The sequence below is a fragment of the Balaenoptera physalus genome (assembly GCF_965194825.1).
Source record: "Balaenoptera physalus genome assembly, chromosome: 15".
NCBI lineage: Eukaryota > Metazoa > Chordata > Mammalia > Artiodactyla > Balaenopteridae > Balaenoptera > Balaenoptera physalus.
Genome location: NC_138894.1, coordinates 11,776,955 through 11,798,440, shown reverse-complemented (window position 1 = coordinate 11,798,440; position 21,486 = coordinate 11,776,955). Strand labels below are relative to the sequence as shown.

At 46.3% G+C, this 21,486-nt stretch overlaps 2 protein-coding genes across 5 annotated transcripts in view; both read left to right on the top strand.

Annotated features, from left to right (window-relative positions):
- NCAPH (non-SMC condensin I complex subunit H) overlaps positions 1–10,192 on the top strand; it is a 37,632-nt gene extending 27,440 nt beyond the window's left edge. For 2 of the 4 annotated variants that reach the window (XM_082427317.1, XM_082427316.1), the window contains exons 12-19: positions 93–215; positions 2,668–2,778; positions 3,991–4,164; positions 5,131–5,244; positions 6,476–6,564; positions 7,147–7,222; positions 8,972–9,058; positions 9,701–10,192. In XM_082427317.1, the coding sequence (XP_082283443.1) occupies positions 93–215; positions 2,668–2,778; positions 3,991–4,164; positions 5,131–5,244; positions 6,476–6,564; positions 7,147–7,222; positions 8,972–9,058; positions 9,701–9,760 (834 nt within the window). In that variant the 3' untranslated portion in view covers positions 9,761–10,192. The remainder of the gene's footprint in view (positions 1–92; positions 216–2,667; positions 2,779–3,990; positions 4,165–5,130; positions 5,245–6,475; positions 6,565–7,146; positions 7,223–8,971; positions 9,059–9,700) is intronic. The other 2 variants (XM_082427319.1, XM_082427318.1) reach the window with 1 other exon arrangement.
- FER1L5 (fer-1 like family member 5) overlaps positions 1–21,486 on the top strand; it is a 336,005-nt gene that overhangs the window by 83,887 nt on the left and 230,632 nt on the right. The gene's annotated exons all lie outside the window — the stretch shown is intronic.

Sequence of the window (21,486 nt, the reverse complement as noted above, 5' to 3'; positions counted from 1 at the left end):
TTCCAAAAAAAAAAAAAAAAGTATATATATATAAATACCATTTTTATTAAAGATGCCTAAAAACTACCTTTTTTTTTTTTTTTAATTAATAGGCTGCTACTGTTCTGACCAAGTCCACTTTGGAGAACCAGAATTGGAGAGCCACAACTCTTCCTACAGATTTCCACTATGAGACTGAAAATCTTGTCCAGCTGCATCTCAAACCAGGCACCAGGGTAAGGCTGTTCTTAGGTTCCTTGAGGTCATGTTGTTGTTGAACCTGTTCTTAGCATCAGAGGTATCAAGTGGCGGGTAGTGTGATTGTCAGTGCCCTTCAGGAGAAGGAGAACACGTGAGGAGGAATTCATGTTAGCCCAGCGGAGTTACCGGGAGATCGCCTGGGTAAGGCAGAGCCGGAGGGAAAAACTCACAGGACAGATGCACACTCAAGACTTGGAAATACCTCACCTGGTTGGACTGCTGGACACTCTGGCCTACTTGCCGAAATGCAAGGGGGATAAACAACCTTTTGTCAAGGCTTTTACAAGCTGTTAGTTATTTCTTGATTCTTTCACTTTCTCATGATAGTTGTGGATTTACTAGCCAGGTGCTTTCCCCAGCCCACATTGCCTCCCCATGATCAAGGTGTAGATGTGAGCCCACTGTGACATGCAGGGCGATGTAGGTGCCAGTCCTCGGGGGCTCCCTAGCGCTGCACAGCCTGCCTGCGCTCCTTCCATGACTGTTCAGGTGAGCTCTCTAGACTAGCCAGTGTGCACCCCAGTCGCTATTCACTTCATTTGCCTGTGGCCCCTCTGGTGGTGCTAAGCAGCAAGAGGGTGTTCCTGTTGCCAGGGTAACCAGGTAGTGGGTCATGCTAAGTTCTGTTTTATCTGGACCCTCTACTCATTTGCATTCCTGGTTGTTTTAATCTTGTGGTGTCAAGTATACAAACAGTCTACAGTTTCCTCTTCCTTATTTTGCCTGTTTCTCCACAAGGCTTAATGATATGTATACAGTTCCCTGAATTCACTGATATCTCACGTTCTGTTTTGATAATCCAACACTCATAATTTTCTTTATAATCAATACTGTTCACTTAGGAAAAATACTCTTAAAAATGCAGAAAGAACTAATTTACTGTTACATGTCAATTATACCTCAATTTTAAAAAAGAAAAAAATGCAGAAAGATAACAAAGTTGCAGCAGTAGTAGCAACTGTGGTCATGGTTCAGTATCGCTTAGATGCCAGCAGCTGCTTACTGTAATCAGAAAATAAAGCCCTGGGGCGGAGGAGCAGAGCCAGGCTGCTGGGGAGCTGAAGGGAGACGGTAGGACACTTGCGCCAAGCCCGGCCCAACTCCAGCTGCTTTCCATGGCCACAAGCCACCTTCTCCTTCCTCAGGCCCTTACTATGAACACTGAAGAATGTGGCTTAGGTGGTAATTTGCATATTCAGATGTGAAGGTTGTAGAAAGTCATTTGATCCTTGCACTCCAGGAGTTTTCTGTGTTTTGTGTGTTTTTTTTTCCATAATTGTTTCTTATAGAGGAAGGAACTCCTGCTTCTGATTATCCACAGGGACAAATTTCCCTGCATGTGTAGTAGGGCAGCCCGGCAGCAGGATCCCGAGATTCCTCACCTCGTCCTTCCAGTAGAGCTACACTAGGACAATGGCTATTAAGCACTGGAAAGTAAACACTGGACTATTAAACACTCAGTCTGGCTAGAGACTATACAGGTCAACCACCCATCCAGTTTAATATCTTAAAGGGTGATTCTAATAGCAACCAGCCAATACATGAGGGGGGTCACATACCCTTCCTGAAACATTTCTTGTAGACGATGGACAATTTAGAGTGTGTCCAGAGGAGAGTATTATTCTAAATGGAGAGGGATCTAGAAATTGTGCCATATGAAGGAAAGTGGAAGAAAGTGGGCATTTCTTAATATCTATTGTTTATTTTTGGATTTGTAATACAAAACCATTGAGGGGTTTTGGGGGGCTATTTTGGAGTATATATTTATATTAAAATATTCAATGTGCTTCTGTAAACTGTACCCACCTTTAATTCCATTTCCTTCACCCCAAAGACACACACCCCAGATGAGGATCACTGGCCTAAGGGCCTGCAAATCTGAAGGGCTCTGGTCGACAGACATTCCCAAAAGAGGAGGCAGACTTGTTCTGTGAGGCCCTCAAAGGCGGAACAAGAGCCGCAGATGTGGTGACAGGGAGCAGAGCTCGGGTTTCTCCCTGTAGCTATGTGGGGAACAGTGATGGTCCAGGAATGGGACCAGCTGCCTGTGAATTAAAGTAGTGATTGAGTTTTCCATCAGAGTTCTTCAAGCAGCAACAAGTGGACTTCTTTTCAGATAGTTGTAGGTGGTTTTGTTTTTAGTGAAGGAACACTTTTTCAAATGAAGTTGTGTGCAGACCTGATTGCAAACCAGCTGCTCTGGTGTATTTGGATGGATGGCAGCTCGGAGCCCTGCTGCCCTGGGCTTGCTCTAGAGTGGAGTTGTGTGGTTAGTTGGAAGTTGGCTGGATTAGATGACCTCTCAGGGCCCTTATAACCCTAATGTTCTGGGACATGATCGTAGGAACTAAGGTTATCTCCCCAACCTAGTTTACTAGCTGCTTTTCTAGAAATTGCTTTCTGCAGTTGTTTTTTCCTTCATTCTAGTTACTTAAGATGGCCCACGGCCAGAGGGCAGGGACCGAGCACTGTGAAGAAATTGAAGACTACGATTACAACAACCCTAATGACACCTCCAACTTTTGCCCTGGATTCCAGGTAAACGGGGCAAGCGCGCCGTCCTCTCTTCTAAGCGGCAGAGTGTTTCTCTCCGCTTCCCTTCTCGCCCCTTCCCGTAGGGCAGATGACTAGAGGAAATTCTGAATCAGGCGGGGGCCTGTGGACGCTTGCCCTGCCCCAGGCATCAGAGAACGGAGCAGAGCTGAGGCAACAGCCAGAACCTTGGCCTGCCTTACTCTAAGCTCTGTACACAGGAAAAGAGTGGACATACTCCAGTAAACCGTCAACATGCGGATGGAGTCTTGAGCCTGTACAAAGCACTTATCTTGGCTCTTTTGGGATTTCAAAGGAAAAGAAACACTCTTCTTACTCTTACGAGCTAATATTTTTTGGCTGGGGAGACATAGCACATAGACATGTGAAGACGGTTGTGAGGTTGTGTCCTAATGGGGAAAAAGAAAGTGTAGAGGGTGGATCTCAGGGGACCAGGTTTGTAGCTCTGATTTTGGTTCTCACATTGTGAACTTGTACAAACTACTCCCCATCTTTAGAACTTAGACTAAATAATCTCAAAATCCCTTCTCTGACTCTATGAATGAGATGGCAGATGGAAATATAACAGAAAGGGGGGAAATATTAGGCCCCATCTGTGTCCCTGCAAGTGAGGAGAAGGGAAAGAATTGGAAGAATAGTTTATTCACCTTATTTTCTTGCTTGGAAGAGAATTAGGTTGTTACATTTTAGTAAAAATCCAGACTGGCCTCTTGAGCAGTGCTCCTCAAGCTCAGTAGGCCTAAGAGTCACCCAGAGAGCCTGTTAACCGGTTCCTGGGCCCCACCCCAGAGACCTGGTCTGTCCTGCTGGGCTCAGTCCAGGAGTGACTTTCTCACCGGCTCCCAGCAGGACCCCTGCTTGTGGCCAGCCGACAGGTCACGTCTCTGGTGTTTCAGGAGTGCTTTCTGTAAAATGAAATCCTAAATCCATTAGAAGCAGAGGGACACTGGCTGTTGTGATTACTGAATTCCTTTTAGCTCTCTTACTCCAGAGGGCTCAGTTAACAGACGCCTCTCTAGTAGGGTGCATGTGCAACAGGAAGATGACTAGAGGACCTAGAAGTCCATTCTAGGTTTGACTCAGTGTCACGAACTCTCAGGTGCTCTGCTCTTGCTGTGTACGGAATCTGTGTCAAGGATATTTCTAAGCCCCCCAAACAGCTCTGCCGAGAACTTGAAGAGCTGTTTCCTTGCTCAGGCTGCTGACAGTGATTATGAAGAGTCAGATGACTTATTTGTGGGACCAGCTGGGACCTTTGACCATTCTGGCCATCCCCCTACGGCAACACAAGACAACGATGACGCGCCTGAAGTCCAAGGATTAGATATCACCACTTACGGGGAGTCAAATCTGGTAGCTGAGCCCCAGAAGGTAAAGAGGAAGCCAAGAATTATATCTGATATTGTTTGCCTGAGATCTGTTTAATTTGCATCTCTCGTGAGAGTCACATTGGTCTGAGCTTGATTGTTTTCCTTCTCGATTTTAACCCATTGCTCTATAAGTGGCTCATTCATTCATTCATTCATTCATTTATGTATTTATTTATTTATGGCTGTGTTGGGTCTTTGTTGCTGCGCACAGGCTTTCACTGGTTGTGATGAGCAGGGGCTATTCTTCGTTGCAGTGCGTGGGCTTCTCATTGCAGTGGCTTCTCTTGTTGTGGAGCACGGGCTCTAGGCGCAGTCTTCAGTAGTTGTGGCTCGCAGGCTCTAGAGCGCAGGCTCAGTAGTTGTGGCACACGGGCTTAGTTGCTGTGCAGCATGTGGGATCTTGCCGGACCAGGGATCAAACGCGTGTCCCCTGCATTGGCAGGTGGATTCTTAACCACTGCGCCACTGGACTAATTATGCTAATTGTGTTTGTGTGGAACTAGCCATCTCTCCAAAGATTGTGATAAGCCGTATGACTAGGGGTGAGCCAGTCACACAAGCAAACTGTGTGAATGAAGGGTGCAGGCAGAGAAAATGGGTTTCTATGCTGGTTGGGTAAGGCTAGCTATTTGGCTCTGGAAAATCTTGGCCAGATTCAACTCATATTAAATTATCATACATCAAGCATCTATTCCCTACCAAGTGACAGGCTTGGTGCTTTCATATATATTTGATTCACTTATCTCTTACACTGGAATTCCAGGATATCCTTAACGAAGACTGTACTTGATCAAAAATAAATTAGATTGAAATGAGGGACTCTGTGTATGTCCAAAGAAAGCTCTATAACTTTGTGGTATAAACTAGATTTTTTCATTATTTGAACTCCAGACTTTCTTTTTACAAAGAGCTGGTGGTAAATGCCTCTTTCTTCTGCTTAGTTTTACTCGTTACATACCTATTTCAGGTAAATAAAATTGAAATTCAGTATGCTAAGGCTGCCAAAAAGATGGACATGAAGAAGTTGAAGCAGAGCATGTGGAGTTTGCTGACGGAGATCCCCAAGCAGGCGGATGCAGAGGTAATGGGTTCCACTCAATCTGTAGGTGCCCAGCATGGAGGAGGGTGCGGCTTGTGTCTGAGCTCCTAGATCAGTAGCACTAACGTGGAAAGCATTCATTCAAAAATACAAGAAAGACATCACACCTCTGAAATGAACCAAGTATATGAACAAGCAGGCCACACAAAAGGTGATACAGATGGTAAACTAGGGTATGGGACATTACTCAACCTTGCTCGTAATCAAAAAATACAAATGACGGCATCTTTATGCTGCTTTAAAATAACAGCTTTAGCAATTAAAGAACATTTTTCAGTATGGAGTTAGAGGAAGAACTGGAGTACTTATTCGCTGCTGGCGCAAATTAAGTTGATAAATAACCCTTTTGGAAAGCAGCTTCTAACATCTCAGGTCCCCAAAAATGTTTAAGCTCTTTGATCTAATAATTCTGATTTGGGAAAGTAGGAAAGTAGTTATATATATTATGTATACATATATATGTATATATATGATGCTGTCAAATTGTCTCTCCTTTAGAGCAAAGTGAAACCCTGATTAACTTGTTCCAGATAAATGGAACTCTCTGGTTAACTAGAATCCTTCCATCTCCTCTTCTAGACTTCTGCTCAGAGAATGTTTTGAGCTTTCCAAACTCAACACATTCTATTATACCTTCCCCTGCTGGTTGAGAAGTGAAAATGCATGATTTGATTAAGGACCCTGAGCTGTAGTCTTGGATGTCAGATAAAGCTTCAGTCATATTCATAAGATTTTATCAATTAAAGTGGGATGGGATGCAAATATAAGAGAAATGTACTTTTTAAAGAGTAGGAAGAGGGTTCTGTTTAACCTTTGAATTTAAATGACTCATAATACCCTGTCCTCCAGGGATTCTGGTTAATATAGGTTTATTTAAACAAACAACTCTTTATTATGACAATATTCAAAAGTAGAGAGAAAATAGTATAATCAATGACCACTTCAATGCCCATTATCAATGTTTCATCTATATTATCACCCAGTCCTGTCCGCCCGCCCACCCCCACCCCCATCGATGTCAGTGTTAGGGTCTAGGGCTGAGGCACTGGGTCCCTCTATGGATCCTTTTTCTTCAAAATGTACCGAAGAAATTGTTTTGGTTTCATTCTGATGTAGGCTTTTCTTTTTAGAGATACAGCTTTATAAGCTTATGTTGCTCTCTCGAAAGTAAACTGGGCCCAGTCTGATCTCTGAGTGTCCTTTCTTCTGTCAGGCAAACCACAGAGAAAATGGAGAAGCAGGGGACCCAGTACAGGTGGCTGACAAGAAGCTCAGTGGGCTCACAAAGGACCTGCAGAAGAGGTGCTTGCCAACAGACCCCTCCCCTCCCCCTCCCCTCCCCTCCCCCTCCCCTCCCCCTCCCCTCCCCTCCCCCTCCCCTCCCCTCCTCCCCCCTCCCCTCCCCCTCCCCTCCCCTCCTCCCCCCTCCCCTCCCCTCCCCTCCTCCCCCCTCCCCCTCCCCCCTCCCCCTCCCCCCTCCTCCCTTCCTCCTCCCCCTTCCCCTCTTCCCCCCGAGCCCCCTCGTCCTCCAAGCCCCAGCTGAGGGAGCGCCAGCCCAGGCTGTTGGTATGACAGACCCCTCTCTGCACACGGACCTGCCATTTTCACACTTCTCACAGTTTTTCTGTTTCTTCTCTGCATTGATAAATGAATTAATGTAGCCCACCTTTAAAAAGGCATTTTTCTGCACCAGTGGCTGGAATGGAACAGGAAATATTTTATTTCCAAATAAGAAGCTGGAAAAACCTGCTTCTAAAAGGCATCTGAAATGTTTATTTCTCATTAGTTTATTCACTGACCATGTGTATTCATACTTGATGAAAGAGCCTTTGTTCCTCGAATTGCAGTGACAGCTAAATACTTACTAGCCTCTTTGTTTTACAGCCTTCCTCCCCTCATGGCTCAGAACCTCTCCATACCTCTGGCCTTTGCGTGTCTCCTACATTTAGCCAATGAAAAGGTGGGTAAATCTGGTAAGCGTGGGCATGTTCTCTGTGTCAACCTACTGGAGCTTTTTATTATTCATGGGTGGCCTCATAGGACATCTTAAATACAGAAACTTATGTAGTACCTTCAACCCAGAGCATTAACCAGACACCTAAAAATAACTTAGAAAAAGGCCAACAGGTATGATTAGAAATGAAAATTATGAGGAGGACCCAAATGGGAAAATTTTAGATGCTGAAATTGTGATCTTTCAGTTCCCACCTTGAAACATAAGGTGCTTTTGCATCACTGGGTGTCAAAGGCTTTAAAGGCCCCATCCTGCCAGTGCCAGCGTCAGGACATGCGGGAAACGTGGCGGAGAAAAGAGGGGAGAGATGAGGCCGGATGGAAACAGACGCAGGGAGAGAGCAGAGACGCAGAGGCAGCGCCAGCAGCGCTGAGCCGCCATGGGCTGTGAAGGATGTCTCGGGACCAGAGACGTCTGTCGCAGGAGGGAGACAGCAGGAGAGCTGACCGTGACAGTGTGCCGGCTCCTCCTCGTGCCGTGCCAGCCGACGGCTGAGCGGCCGTGGGGCAGTCACTGAGGAGCAGGCGAGACCCATCTTCTCGGGCCGGCGGACGCGTCCCGGGAGGCACCCCGGCGAGGCAGCCAGCAAACCCGTGCGTTTGGTGCTGCTTGAGACTTGGTGTCCTTTAGTGTCCCTGGCACTGTGGGCTGGGCTGTAGCATAGGCCGTGAGCATCACCAGTGCTGGGGCTAGACACGTTCAAAGTAACGCTGCTAAGCTTTTTGTTGTTGTTATAAATTTATTTATTTTTTATTTATTTTTATTTTTGGCTGCATTGGGTCTTCGTTGCTGCGAGTGGGCTTTCTCTAGTTGCGCAAGCGGGGGCTACTCTTCATTGTGGTGTGTGGGCTACTCATCATTGCGGTGCGTGGGCTACTCATTGTGGTTTCTTGTCTTGTTGCAGAGCACGGGCTCTAGGCGTGCGGGTTTCAGTAGTTGTGGCTCGCAGGCTCAGTAGTTTCGGCGCACAGGCTTAGTTGCTCCGCGGAATGTGGGATCTTCCCAGACCAGGGCTTGAACCCGTGTCCCCTGCCTTGGCAGGCGGTTTCTTAACTACTGCGCCACCAGGGTAGTCCCTGCTAAACTTTTCTGAGTGAGGTTGGAATCTCACAGCATCCTAGTGGGCGTAGGTGCTGGTGGACTCTCCCACGGGGTGTGTTCCCCTAGCCCGTGCAGTCCCCCAAAATGTCGGGTGCCACCAAAGCTCAGAAACTTAGCCTGAGTCCAAATTCTAAGTGTTAGTGACTTCACTGAGTCGCAGCAGCTGGAGGGTCAGTGCTGCCCTGGGCCGCATGTCTCTGCTGTGAGAGAGCGGCGTTAGCGCCTCCACTCAGTTCCCGGTAGGCTGGGGCCAAGCAGACACACGGCTGGAAAGCACAAGTGACTCCAGGCTTCACTGAGGTCCATGTGCTCTGGCTGTGGCACCACCCCGCCTCCCCCAGTGGCAGAGCCAGCTTCTCTTGCTTTGCTGTGACCAAGTCTCTCTAAGGGGCCCCAGGGGGCTCAGCATTTGAAGAATCAGGAGATGGCCCGAGACCATGAGCTGTTGGGCTGAGCTTTGGGCTATTTGAGAAGATCTGACTGGTAACACTGGCCAAGTTACCAGATAATCTGCAGGGATCTGGGGTAACTCAGAGCTTAGAGCCACCAAGAGAAATCTTACAACACCTTGTGCCAGAATGTGACCCCTTTTAGGCCTGCCTGCTCCCGCTTTTTCACTCCCATCTGGACTCGTCGTCTACCGCTCTGGTAACGAGCTCCCCCGCGGCTGTCGCCTGGGAGGTGAGGTTTGTGCTTTCCGTCTTTAGCAGGAGAGGAAGGTGCGCCACCACACCATGCCGACCTCCAGCGCCAGGCAAGGGAGCGATGGTCCTGGTGCAGTTAGTCTTCTGTGTGAGGAAGGGCTTCTGACGGCTGTTTAGTCCTGAGGGGACGGTTGCCTGGGGCTGGTGGAGGATCCAGCGGATGGGAGGCTCGGGGAGGGAGTGGGAGCAGGGAAAAGGCCTGTGCAGGGATGGGAGGGAGAGCGTGGCCGTCATGGCCATCGCCAAGGGTTGAGGTTCCCGAGCAGTGAGGGAAGGGCCTGGAGAAGGTCATGCATGGCAGGGCTGACACACGTGTGCCATGGCCCCTGGTGGCCTCCCTATCACTTCCCACAGCTCCTTCCAGGGCCGAGAGCTTAGCTCTTAGACCGTTGACGGAGATTGTTGCAGAAATCAGAGCAGGCTTGCTTTTTTCCCCCTGCAGTTGGCAAGGATTTGGAACCAGCTTTTTCATGCAGATTATATTTGCTGTGACAGTTTTACTTATAGTCATGGGACAAACCTCGTTCTTTGTAGTCACCACCTTGTTACCTCAGAGTTTGTCTTCTGATTCTTGTATCCTGTGGATACCAAAGTTCATGTGTGTTTGATCTTCCTTCAGAATCTAAAGCTGGAAGGAACTGAGGATCTTTCAGATGTTCTGGTGCGGCAGGGGGATTGAGTCCGCGGGGAGAGAAGCCCTTGCTTCCTCAGTGACCAGGATGCCTGCACTTGGTGCTTCAGTGCCGTGGGCTGGTGGCAAGGCTGCGGCTGACTGCGCTGCGTGTCTGCTGCTTTTCCTTTCTCTCCTTCACTGTCTGGGAACCAGCTGCCTGACACTCTGTCCTTGATTAAAGTTTTCTGTTCTGTGGTGACCACCTAGGAGGGAGGAAAGGGTCCTTACTATCCTTGATTAGGCAACTGTGTCCATTCTTTGTATCCATGTATAGTTTGTCTCCTAAATTGCTCTGTTTCCATACTTTATTCTTGTAGAAAAGAATTTCCCAGTAGGCACTTGTCCTTTAACAGCTACCAAATCCATGTGTATAAAATACATCATAAGTGTGCTTATAAATGTTTATATAATGCTTAAAAATAAAATCATTTGGAATAATTTGCTTGGTAAACTATTTGAGTGCCCACTACATGAGTATCAGACCTAGTCCTTATGCTCAAGGGGGATGCAGACTCGTTAGCTGGACAAGAGACCCACGTGTCAGTATAAGGCAGGAAGTGCTTAAGGGCTGAGGTGATTTTGTCTTGTAGCAGAGTGGGGATTTCAAGACTGGGTCCATTGGGCCTATCAGTTCTGCTGAAGGGTGATAATAGTAAAAATTGCGAACGTTAAGTGGCTGCTAAGTACCTTCTGTGGATGACTTTTCAGCCCTCTTAGCATCCCTGCAAGGAACGTTAACTGTTACGTCTCCCATTTTACAGAGGAGAAACAGGTGCACAAAGGTAAAGTAATTCACATAAGAGCAGACAGCTGTCAAGAGGTTGGCCTTGAACCAGGAAATCTGCTTCTAGATCTTTATTATTAGCTACTACACTATATGTGCTCAAGTCACAGGCTCAATACTTGTAGATGTTGATCCAAGTAATTCTGTCCTTGTCAGGTCCTGGGTCTCTGCCAGAGCATCCTGTCACCATTCATTGGGTAAACAGAGCTTGGATGATAGGTCAGAGGCAGTGAAGGATATAATTGGTAATTACTCCTGATAATAAAGAACTTGCTCCTAGGCCAAAAACGACACAAAACAAAAATCAATCCCTTCCCCTTAGGAATGTGCTTTCCAAATCGTGTCCAAAATATTAGCCACTCTGCTGTATTGAGAGGGTTAGACTTGTGGACATGCTTTAGCAGGAAAAGCAGTGACACTGAGTGAGAATCCATACCCTGTCCTGGACTTCCCTGGTGGCACAGTGGTTAAGAAACCACCTGCCAATGCAGAGGACACGGGTTCAAGCCCTGGTCTGGGAAGATCCCACATGCCGCGGAGCAACGAAGCCCATGCACCACAGCTACTGAGCCTGCGTTCTAGAGCCCACGAGCCACAACTACTGAGCCCACGTGCCACAACTGCTGAAGCCCACGCACCTAGAGCCTGTGCTCCGCAACAAGAGAAGCCACCGCAATGAGAAGCCTGCACACTGCAATGAAGAGTAGCCCCTGCTCACCGCAACTAGAGAAAGCCCGCGCACAGTAATGAAGACCCAACGCAGCTAAATAAATAAATTCACACCCTGTCCTGCTGGGGCTGAAGCCTCCAGCATCTTTTCGCAGGCCGGGGGAGTGCTGGTCCTCTTGCTCTGCTCTTATTCCCAGGATTAGAACTAGCCAAGCCCGCTCCTTCTCTCAGTCCAGCATACTTCTCCATAGTGGGGTCTGGGCAGGGGCCGAGCTGCCGATAAAAACTGGCAAGAGTGGTAACAGCTTCTTCAATGAACTCCCCTCCCCTCCACTCTGCTTCTCGCAAGCTTCTCCCTCATTTATATGGTTGCTGTGTCAGAATTCATTTGGCTGCATATAATAAAAAACCCAAATAAGTGGGTATGTGAGATAGTTTATTTCATGTAAAGTACATTAGGAGGTGGGTAGTCCAGAGCTAGTGTGGCGGTTCCATGAACTCATAAAGAGACCAAGGATCATTCCAGCTTCCTCTCTGCCATCCCTAATGTGTAACCCTCATCCTTGTGTGTCAATGTGGCTGCTGGAATCTAGCCATCACGTTATATTCTAGGCAGCAAGATAAGGGGTTGTGAGGGGAAGGCAACCATTAACCTACTTTCTGTCTACAGATTTGCCTTTTAAGGACATTTCATATAAATAAAATCATAACACAATATGTGGTCTTTTGTGACTCGCTTCTTTCACTTCAAGATTCATCTATGTTGTAGCACTTCATTCCTTTTTATGGACGAATAATATTCCATTGTATGTCTATACTGCATTTTGTTTATCCATCAGTTGCTGGACATTTAGGTTGTTTCTACTTTTTGGCTATTGGGAATAATGCTGCTATAAACATTCAAGCACGTTTTTGTATGGACATATTTTTAACTCTTGTGGATATATACCTAACAGTGGAATTGCAGGGTCATATGGTAACTCAGTTTAACCCTTTGAGGAACTGCCAGGCTGTTTTCCAAACTGGCTGCACCACTTTTACATTCCCATCAGCAGTGTCCAGGTAAGTGGTCCAGTTTCTCCACATCTTTGTCAATAGTTGTTAGCAAGTCCTTTTTATTATTAGCCATCCAGGTGGGTGTGAAGTGATATCTCACTATGGTTTTGATTTGTATTTCCCTGAAGGCTAAGAATGTGTATTCATTTTTCAATCTTTTTTCTCTCTTTTCTTCAATTTGTATCAGTTTCTCTTGAAGTTACTGATTCCTCTGCCATTTCCAATCTGTTCTTGAGCCTATATAGGAAAACTTTTATTTCATTATTACAGTTTTCAGCTATAGGATTTCCATTTTAAGGTAGCTTTTATTTCTCTTTTGAGATTCCTTATTTCTTCACTGATTATATATTTTCCTTCAATTATTTGAACTTTTTTTTTTTTTTTAATTTTTGGCTGTGTTGGGTCTTTGTTGCTGTGTATGGGCTTTCTCTAGTTGCCGTGAGCAGGGGCTTCTTATTGCTGTAGCTTCTCTTGTTACGGAGCATGGGCTCTAGGCGCATGGGCTCAGTAGTTGAGGCAGGTAGGCCCTAGAGCACGTGGGCTTCAGTAGTTCCAGCGTGGGCTCAGTAGTTGTGCACGGGCTCTAGGGCATGCAGGCTTCAATAGTTGTGGTGCACGGGCTCAGTAGTTGTGATGCATGGGCTTATTTGCTCTGCAGCATGTGAGATCTTCCTGGACCAGGGATCGGACCTGTGCCCCCTGCATTGGCAGGTGGATTCTTAACCACTGCGCCACCAGGGAAGTCCCTGAACATACTTTCTTTTAAACTCTTTCAACATATTTGTAAAAGCTACTTTGAAGTCTTTGCAAAATCCAACATCCAGGCCCATTTAGCATTAATTTCTATTGAATGTTCTTTTTCCTTAATATAGATTATATAATCCTGTTTCTTTGCATGTTTAGTACTTTTTGGTTGAAAAATCGGATATCGTAGATAAAACGTTGTAGTGACTTTGGATTCTATCATGTTCTTCTGAAGATGCTTAGATATTTACTCAAGTAAGAGTTGGATTCAAACTGCTAACTTTGTATCCCCTATGGTATGAAGTTATTGGTATCTGTTCTTATAGCTACCCACTGTTGCTTTTAAGGCCTGATTCCGTAGGTCTTCCCTCTGCCTGCAAAGTTTAGAGATTGAACAAGGATCTGGGCAGAGATGGGATCATCCTTTCCGTGACTTCCTTGTTAGGAAAGAGATTCCCCCATCTTCGAGCTCCTCCACCCCCTCTGGGCTCTGTCCTTCCAGCCCATCCAGCTTCATATTTTTTTCCAGGTGAGATGCAAGTAGTTGGGGAATGCACCAGGGGAAAGGAACATCAAACTCACAGCTCTTGCTCCACACAGCTCTCTCCCAAGAGTAAGCTTCTCTTCACCAGGTGTCCCCGCATAGACACCTAGTTGAACTGTCACCTGGGGAAGGCAGCTGATGCTCAAGAGTTTCTATCTTTTTTCTTCTCAGGGTCTCACACTGCCAGGATGTCTCCCTTTCAAATTCCCAGCTGCTTTTCCTAAACCTGAACTCTGAGTTCTGGCCCCTTTAGCCAATAACACACCATCTTCCACAGCCATAGCTGTTAAATCGGGCAGCTCCCTTGGGCCAGTAAACCACAAATTTGCAACGTGTACATTTTCTAGTTGCAGTTGGGGTATTTTTGTTCTGTGTTTAATTAAAAATCTCTTCTGATTAATATTGTTAAAATGGCCATGCTACCCAAAACAATCTACAGATTTAAAGCGATCCCTATCAAATTACCCATGACATTTTTCACAGAACTAGAACAAATAATTCTAAAATTTGTATGGAACCATAAAAGACCCAGAATTGCCAAAGCAATCCTGAGGAAAAAGAACAAGGCAGGAGGCATAACCCTCCCAGACTTCAGACAATACTACAAAGTTACAGTAGGCAAAACAGCATGGTATTGGCACAAAAGCAGACATATGGATCAATGGAACAGAATAGAGAGCCCAGAAATAAACCCACACACCTACAGTCAATCTTTGTCAAAGGAGGCAAGAATATACAATGGAGAGTGTGTGTTGGGAAAGCTAGACAGCCAATGTAAATAAATGAAATTAGAACACACCCTCACACCACACACAAAAATAAACTCAAAATGGATTAAAGACTTAAATATAAGACATGACACCATAAAACTCTTGGGACATAGGCAAAACATTCTCTGATGTAAAGTGAACCAATGTTTTCTTAGGATAGTCTCCCAAGGCAATAGAAATAAAAGCAAAAATAAACAAATGGGACCTAATCAAACTTACAAGCTTTTGCACAGCCAGAGGAAACCATAAACAAAATGAAAAGACAACCTACAAACTGGGCGAAAATATTTGCAAACAATGCTACTGACGAGGGCTTAATTTCCAAAATATACAAACAGTTCATACAACTCAATAACAACAACAAAAAAACCAACCCAATCAAAAAATGGGCAGAAGACCTAATTAGACATTTCTCCAGTGAAGACATACAGATGGCCAACAGGCACATGAAAAGATGCTCACCATTGCTAATTATTAAGAGAAATGCAAATTAAAACTACAGTGAGGTACCACCTCGCGTTGGTCAGAATGGCCATCATTAAAAAGTCTACAAATAAATGCTGGAGAGGGTGTGGAGAAAAGGGAACCCTCCTACACTGTTGGTGGGAATGTAAATTGGTGCAGCCACTATGGAGAACAGTATGGAGGTTCCCTAAAAAACTAAAACAGCATTACCATATGATCCAGCAATTTCACTCCTGTGCATATATCCAGAGAAAACTATAATATGAAAAGATACATGTACCTCAGTGTTCATTGAAGCACTATTTATAATAGCCAAGACATGGGAGCAACCTAAATGTCCATCAACAGATGAATGAATAAAGAAGATGTGGTATATATATATACAATAGAATATTACTTAGCCATAAAAAGAATGAAATGATGCCACTGCAGCAACATGGATGGACCTAGAGATTATCATCCTAAGTGAATTAAGTCAGATAAAGACAAATATATATCACATGTGGAATCTAAAAAAATGATACAGGGATTTTCCTGGTGGTCCAGTGGTTGGGGGCTCAGGTGTTCCCAATGCAGGGGGCCCAGGTTCGATCCCTGGTCAGGGAACTAGATTCCCACATGCATGCTGCAACTAAGAGTTTGCATGCCGAAACTAAAAAAGATCCCACATGCTGCAACTGAAGGATGCTGCATGCTGCAACAAAGATCCTGCACATGGCAACGAAGATCCCACGTGCTGCAACTAAGACCCGGTGCAGCCAAATACATAAGTATTTTTTAAAAATTAAAAATGATACAAATGAACTTATTGACAAAACAGAAATAGACTCACAGACATTGAAAAGAAACATATGGTTACCAAAGGGGCAAGTGGGGAGAGATAAATTAGGAGTTTGGAATTAACAGATACACACTACTATATATAAAATAAACAAGGACCTACTGTATAGCACTGGAAACTATATTCAATACCTTGTAATAATGTATAATGGAAAAGAATCTGAAAAAGAATATGTGTGTGTATGTGTATATATATATATATATATATATATATATATATATATATATATATATATATATCTCCAAGTCATTTTGCTGTACACCTGAAACTAACACAACATTGTAAATCAACTATTCTTCAATTAAAAAAAAAAAGAGAGAAACGTACATAGTAGTACTCAATAAATGTGTGTTGAGGGCTTCCCTGGTGGCGCAGTGGCTAAGAATCTGCCTGCCAATGCAGGAGACACGGGTTCGAGCCCTGGTCTGGGAGGATCCCACATGCCGTGGAGCAACTAAGCCCGTGTGCCACAACTACTGAAGCCCGTGCATCTAGAGCCCGTGCTCCGCAACAAGAGAAGCCACCGCAATGAGAGGCCCACACACTGCAACGAAGAGTAGCCCCCGCTCTCTGCAACTAGAGAAAGCCCGCGCAGCAACGAAGACCCAACGCAGCCAAAAATAAATAAACAAACAAACAAATATGTGTTGAATGAATAAGTGATCCCTTTGTAAAACCGAAAAAACAAAATGTGACGATCAGTGAACCATAGAACACAAGACGTGTGTGTGTGTGTGTGTGTGTGTGTGTGTGTGTGTGTGTGTGTGTGTTCATAGCTCTAAAAGGACCCAGCAATGGGAAGCTGGACCAGACCCCTAGCCTCTCTGTGCCTCAGTTTCCTCAACTGTCAAATCGGCATAATCATCCCTTCTTTGCCTAATTCACAGGCCTAGTATGTAGAGAGGTGGTCTGGGGAAAGTTGAAGTTGTACAAGCATAATATGATACCTATTAGAGGACCTTCTCCAGTAATTTTACAGACGTAATACTCTATTTTTTTTTTTTTTTGTAATATTCTTTCTTAATCCCCTGCTGAGGCAAATAGGAAGTTCACTGCTTCCTACTAGAATTTGCTACACATTTGCTATTCTGTAAGACTAGGACTCCAGGATCCGTTTCCAGGCCAGAGTCCTGTTTCCTAGTGATGATTCAAAGCAAAGAGGAAGTCTCCGTTTACTCATCAGCACCTCAGATGTGCTGGGTGCACTGTTGACGTCTGACTAAAGAAGCAACCCGCCTTCCTCTGGGCTCCACCATCAACACACTGTTCACCTTGGATTCTTGCGACAGCCCTGACTTCATCACATTTTATTTTTTTCATTAAAAATGATTTATGAGGGATTTCCCTGGTGGCGCAGTAGTTAAGAATCCGCCTGCCAATGCAGGGGATGTGGGTTCGATCCCTGGTCTGGGAAGATCCCACATGCTGCAGAGCAACTAAGCCTGTGTGCCACAACTACTGAGCCTGCACGCCGCAACTACTGAGCCTGCGTGCCTCAACTACTGAAGCCAGCACGCTCTAGGGCCCAAATGCCGCAACTACTGAAGCCCACATGCCTAGAGCCTGTGCTCCACAACAAAAGAAGCCACCGCCATGAGAAGCCCACGCACCACAACCAAGAGTAGCCCCCGCTCGCTGCAACTAGAGAAAGCCCGCGCACAGCAGCGAAGACCCAATGCAGCCAAAAAAAAAAAAAAAAAAAAGGATTTATGAAATAAAAGGTTGGGATTGCATTTGTGTCCCTTTGTAAGATTTTCACATGAATAAATCCTCAAATCAGGGAGGAAAAAACTCTTTGTCAGATTAAATGGGACAATATCACATTTGTATCTCTCTGTAGCAGAACTCTCACAGGCCATGCAGGGCCTCTCTCTCAGTGGGTTGATATCTCAACCCTGTTCATTCTGGATTAAATGTCTCTTCTTGTTTATGATATCCCTGCCCCATCTCAGCAATGACACTTCAGACTTTGTGTGGAGCTGCAGTGGGCAGTTGCGGTCGCATTTCCAATGAACATAAACTTCCTTTGTTTTTTGGGGATGGTTGGCTGGAAAGTTTCCTTCTGGAGCTCTGCTACACAAGCTTATTTTACTTCCCCAGGAAGGAAACAGAACAGTCTTCCAAATTTCCCTGCTTGCCAGGAGGCTCTGGGGCCAATTGTTCAGATCTTCTGAGTCCAAGCCCAGAGTTATTTTTCCTAACAGAAATCTTTTTCCTAGAGATACTTTTCCCTGGATGAGAATGAATGGAATTCGTATACAACTGGGTTTGCCCAAGTGGGATCTGGTGCCAGTTCCTCAGGAATTAAAAATATTGCAGAACCAGAGAACAGGGGGACCCTGCCCTGGAGGGCAAGGTGAAGGGATCAGAGCTGCCCTCCCTCTTGCCGAAGGAGCAACTGGGGCAGGAACACAGGTCATGGGGAGAGAGTGGGCACCTGTAGACATGAAGGTGGAAAGTCCCCGTGTGCCAGTAGGAGAGGCGGCCAGTGTGGAAAGAAAGGAGGACACTGAGACGGACATGCTGAGTTACACGGTGGGCATCCTGGCTACACTTTGTCAATATGGAAGCCCAGCAAGAGGAGGGATAAATTGGGAGGCTGGGATGGACATATACACACTACTATATATAAAATAGATAACTAACAAGGACCTACTGTAGAGCACAGGGAACTCTACTCAATACTCTGTAATGACCTATATGGGAACAGAATCTAAAAATGAGTGGATGTATGTATATGTATAACTGATACACTTTGCTTACAGCAGAAACTAACACAACATTGTAATTCAACTATATGCCAATAAAAATTAATTAAAAAAAAAAAGGAAGCCCAGTTGGGAAACCATCTCTCTGTTCTTACAGATGAATAAGAGCACTGAATTCATGGTACTGCCTCTGGATCTCAGTCACCTCCTATGTTAAAATCGAGATGGGCATTGTATCAGCAAGTGTCTCGTCAGGAGACAGAAACCTGATACATGTACAGGGAACTTACTTGTAACAAGAACTGCTTACTGGGTATACAGAGTTGTTGATATTGAAAGGGTAAAAAGAGAACTCACTCTAAGGTATCGGGTAAGTAGCAACTCCCAGAAGCAACCACCCCAAGGGCTGGGAAAGCCAGGGAGGGGGACAAAGAGAAAAACTCAGAGACTTCGAAGAGGGGCTCCACAGAGTGGAAACTGTGACCCCCGAGGGGGTGCTGCTCGGCTGATGCTAGTGTCTTCCACGGGACACGGTGAAGCTGGGTCTGAGGGTTAGAAAATCTGCAAACTGCAGCCTCAGGAAGGAACAGCCGCTGCTGGGGGCGGGCAAGAAGGGTGGCTGGGGACCCTCACAGGGTGGGGAGGTGGGTCAGGGGGCAGGTCCCTTTCCCTCCAGCCCTGCAGTCTCCCTCACATGCCTCTCCTAGGCATCAACTGACAGGGAGTGGCTGGCAAGGTAGAAACGTGATTTGCAGAGCGCCAGACGCAGTATCACCCAGCAGAGAATAGGCGGTGGGTGTGGAGCTGAGAGATGGTTACTTAATATCTGACACAGGGTGGGTCTCATCTCTAAGGATTTCTAAAATCCTTCCTTCCTTCTATCGCCAAAAAATTAATCAATAGTCGATCTAAATAGAGCATCTTACTGGAGCCAACCTGAGGATTGTAACGTGGGAGATAGTCTTTCAGAAAACTCTTGAAGACGGTTCTGCCTGTTAGAAGTCGAAGGCACAGTCGTGTACATTTTCAAGACAAGGGATCGTACATCACATAGCACACTGACATTTTACATAAAGTTCACTAAAGACCAGATCTGCCTGTACAAGGTGAAGTAGGTGACCATGACCCCTCACAGGATTAGGAAGGAAAAATTCATCTTGTAAGGAGTTAAACTGCTGGCATGAGAAGAAGGATAATAAAACACTGATCTTTTCGGTGGACAGGCGTTCCCACCTTTGAGGGGAGGTCTGATTAACGTACAGTGCAGATGCACACTGCACATTAGGGAGGGCCCAGTACGGGCAGGGAATATGTTATGCTTAAATTTTCTTGTCCTGCGGTAAAATATAAATTTTATTCCATCACTTCCTACTTTTGTTTGAAATAGTATTTATTTATATTTGTTTACCTGCTCTTGACCACGGAGAATAGGTAAATATAAGTATAAATACTAGGTTGGCCAAAAAGGTATGGAAAAACCCAAATGCACTTTTTGGCCAACGCAATATAAATATAAATAAAGATAAATGCCCATCTGCCTTCGCAGGGCAGAGACTGGCCAAGGGTGTTCCAGGCTGACAGCAGGAGCAGAGGCACTGACTGAGTGAGGGGTGCAGACCTGGCTGGGGCACTGCGGCCCTTTGCCATCCCCAACCCCCGGCACAGCCTCCTTCCCTCTTCCAGCTGCCCCACCCTCTTCCCTCATCTTTCCAAGCCTAGAATGTCTCTCCTTTTAATCTCCACTACTGCGCCAGCAAAAAGCTCCATCTGATCGGCCCCGTTCATCTGGGTTTCCCTTCCGGCCTCTCTCCCCCGGCTCCCCTCCGCTCCCTCTTACGCTCTGTGCTTCGGAGAAACCTGTCTCGAGGCCCAGACAGGAGCCGCTGCGGGCCGTGTGCCCCCTTGGGCCCCTCACCCCTCCCCCACCTCAGAGGCTCTCCTGGTGAAGGCGCCCCCGGGGACCTCAGACACCTCCACCGTCTGCCTTGGTTCCCCAGCCTCCTTCCAAAGGACTGCTGCCATGCACCCCAACTCCAAGGAGAGCCTCCGGCCCCCGACGGTCCCGCTGGGCCCCACCCACATTCCCTCCAGCCTCTGCTCTAGTCTAACCTCGCCTTCCACTGCCAGGGCTGGGGGCCCGGGACCACATTATCTGTTCCCAGCAGTCACGCCCCTTGACTCCGGGTGCAGAGTGTCCCGGGGGCTGCTCTTCTGCCCCCTCCATCCTCCTCCCCGCAGGCCTTCTCATCGCTGGGGTGCTGGGGCCCCCGCAAGCATTGCTGCTGTTGGAGGGAACCCTGCTCTTGAGACAGGAAGGAGGTGCTGTCAGAAGTGGAAGCAAGAGCCCCTTCCTTGTCACCCGCCGTTACCGCCAGGCCCTGATCCAACACGCCTACAACTCTTTCCAGTTTCCTCATTCTTTGAGAACGGGACAGGATCCTGGGGCAATGACTGCTGTCACTTACCCATTACCCAGCCCCTCTTCCTGGCAGTGTACCCAGCTGGAAAACTACGTTTCCCAGACTCCCTGCGCCTAAGTGGGTCATGTGACTCAGTTCTGGCCAGTGTCTTGTCAGCGGGACCAACAGAAAAGTTCTTTAAAAGAACCTGTCCTCTGTTTCCTCCTAACCACAGTTTAGACTGTGGGTGTGAGGTGATCCTGAGGCAACCTTGAGCGTGGAAGCCACATACTAAGGATGCAGAAGACACAGAAAGACACAGAGAAGGATATCCTTCTCTGTTTCCCTCCTAACCACAGTTTAGACTATGGGTGTGAGGTGACCCTGAGGCAACCTTGAGTGTGGAAGCCACATACTAAGGATGCAGAAGACACAGAAAGACAGAAGGAATCCAGGTCCTAGTGACCCTGGAGCTGCCAAGCCAGCCCCCCAAGGCCTATGATAGGATCCTTTTGATGTGAAAACAAAACAAAACACATATGGGTTTAAACCACTGTGACATTGTCCTTTCTGTTAAATGCAGCAGAATCTCATCCTCAGTGACACAGATGCAAACAGGCAGTTCACCCCAGAGGACGTACCAAGAGCAGGTGAGAAGATGCAGGCCAGCGTGGGAAAACAAATCAAGGCAGCAAAGGGATCAAACCACAGGGAATGAAAGATAATACTATCAAGGGTTTGCAAGATTGTGG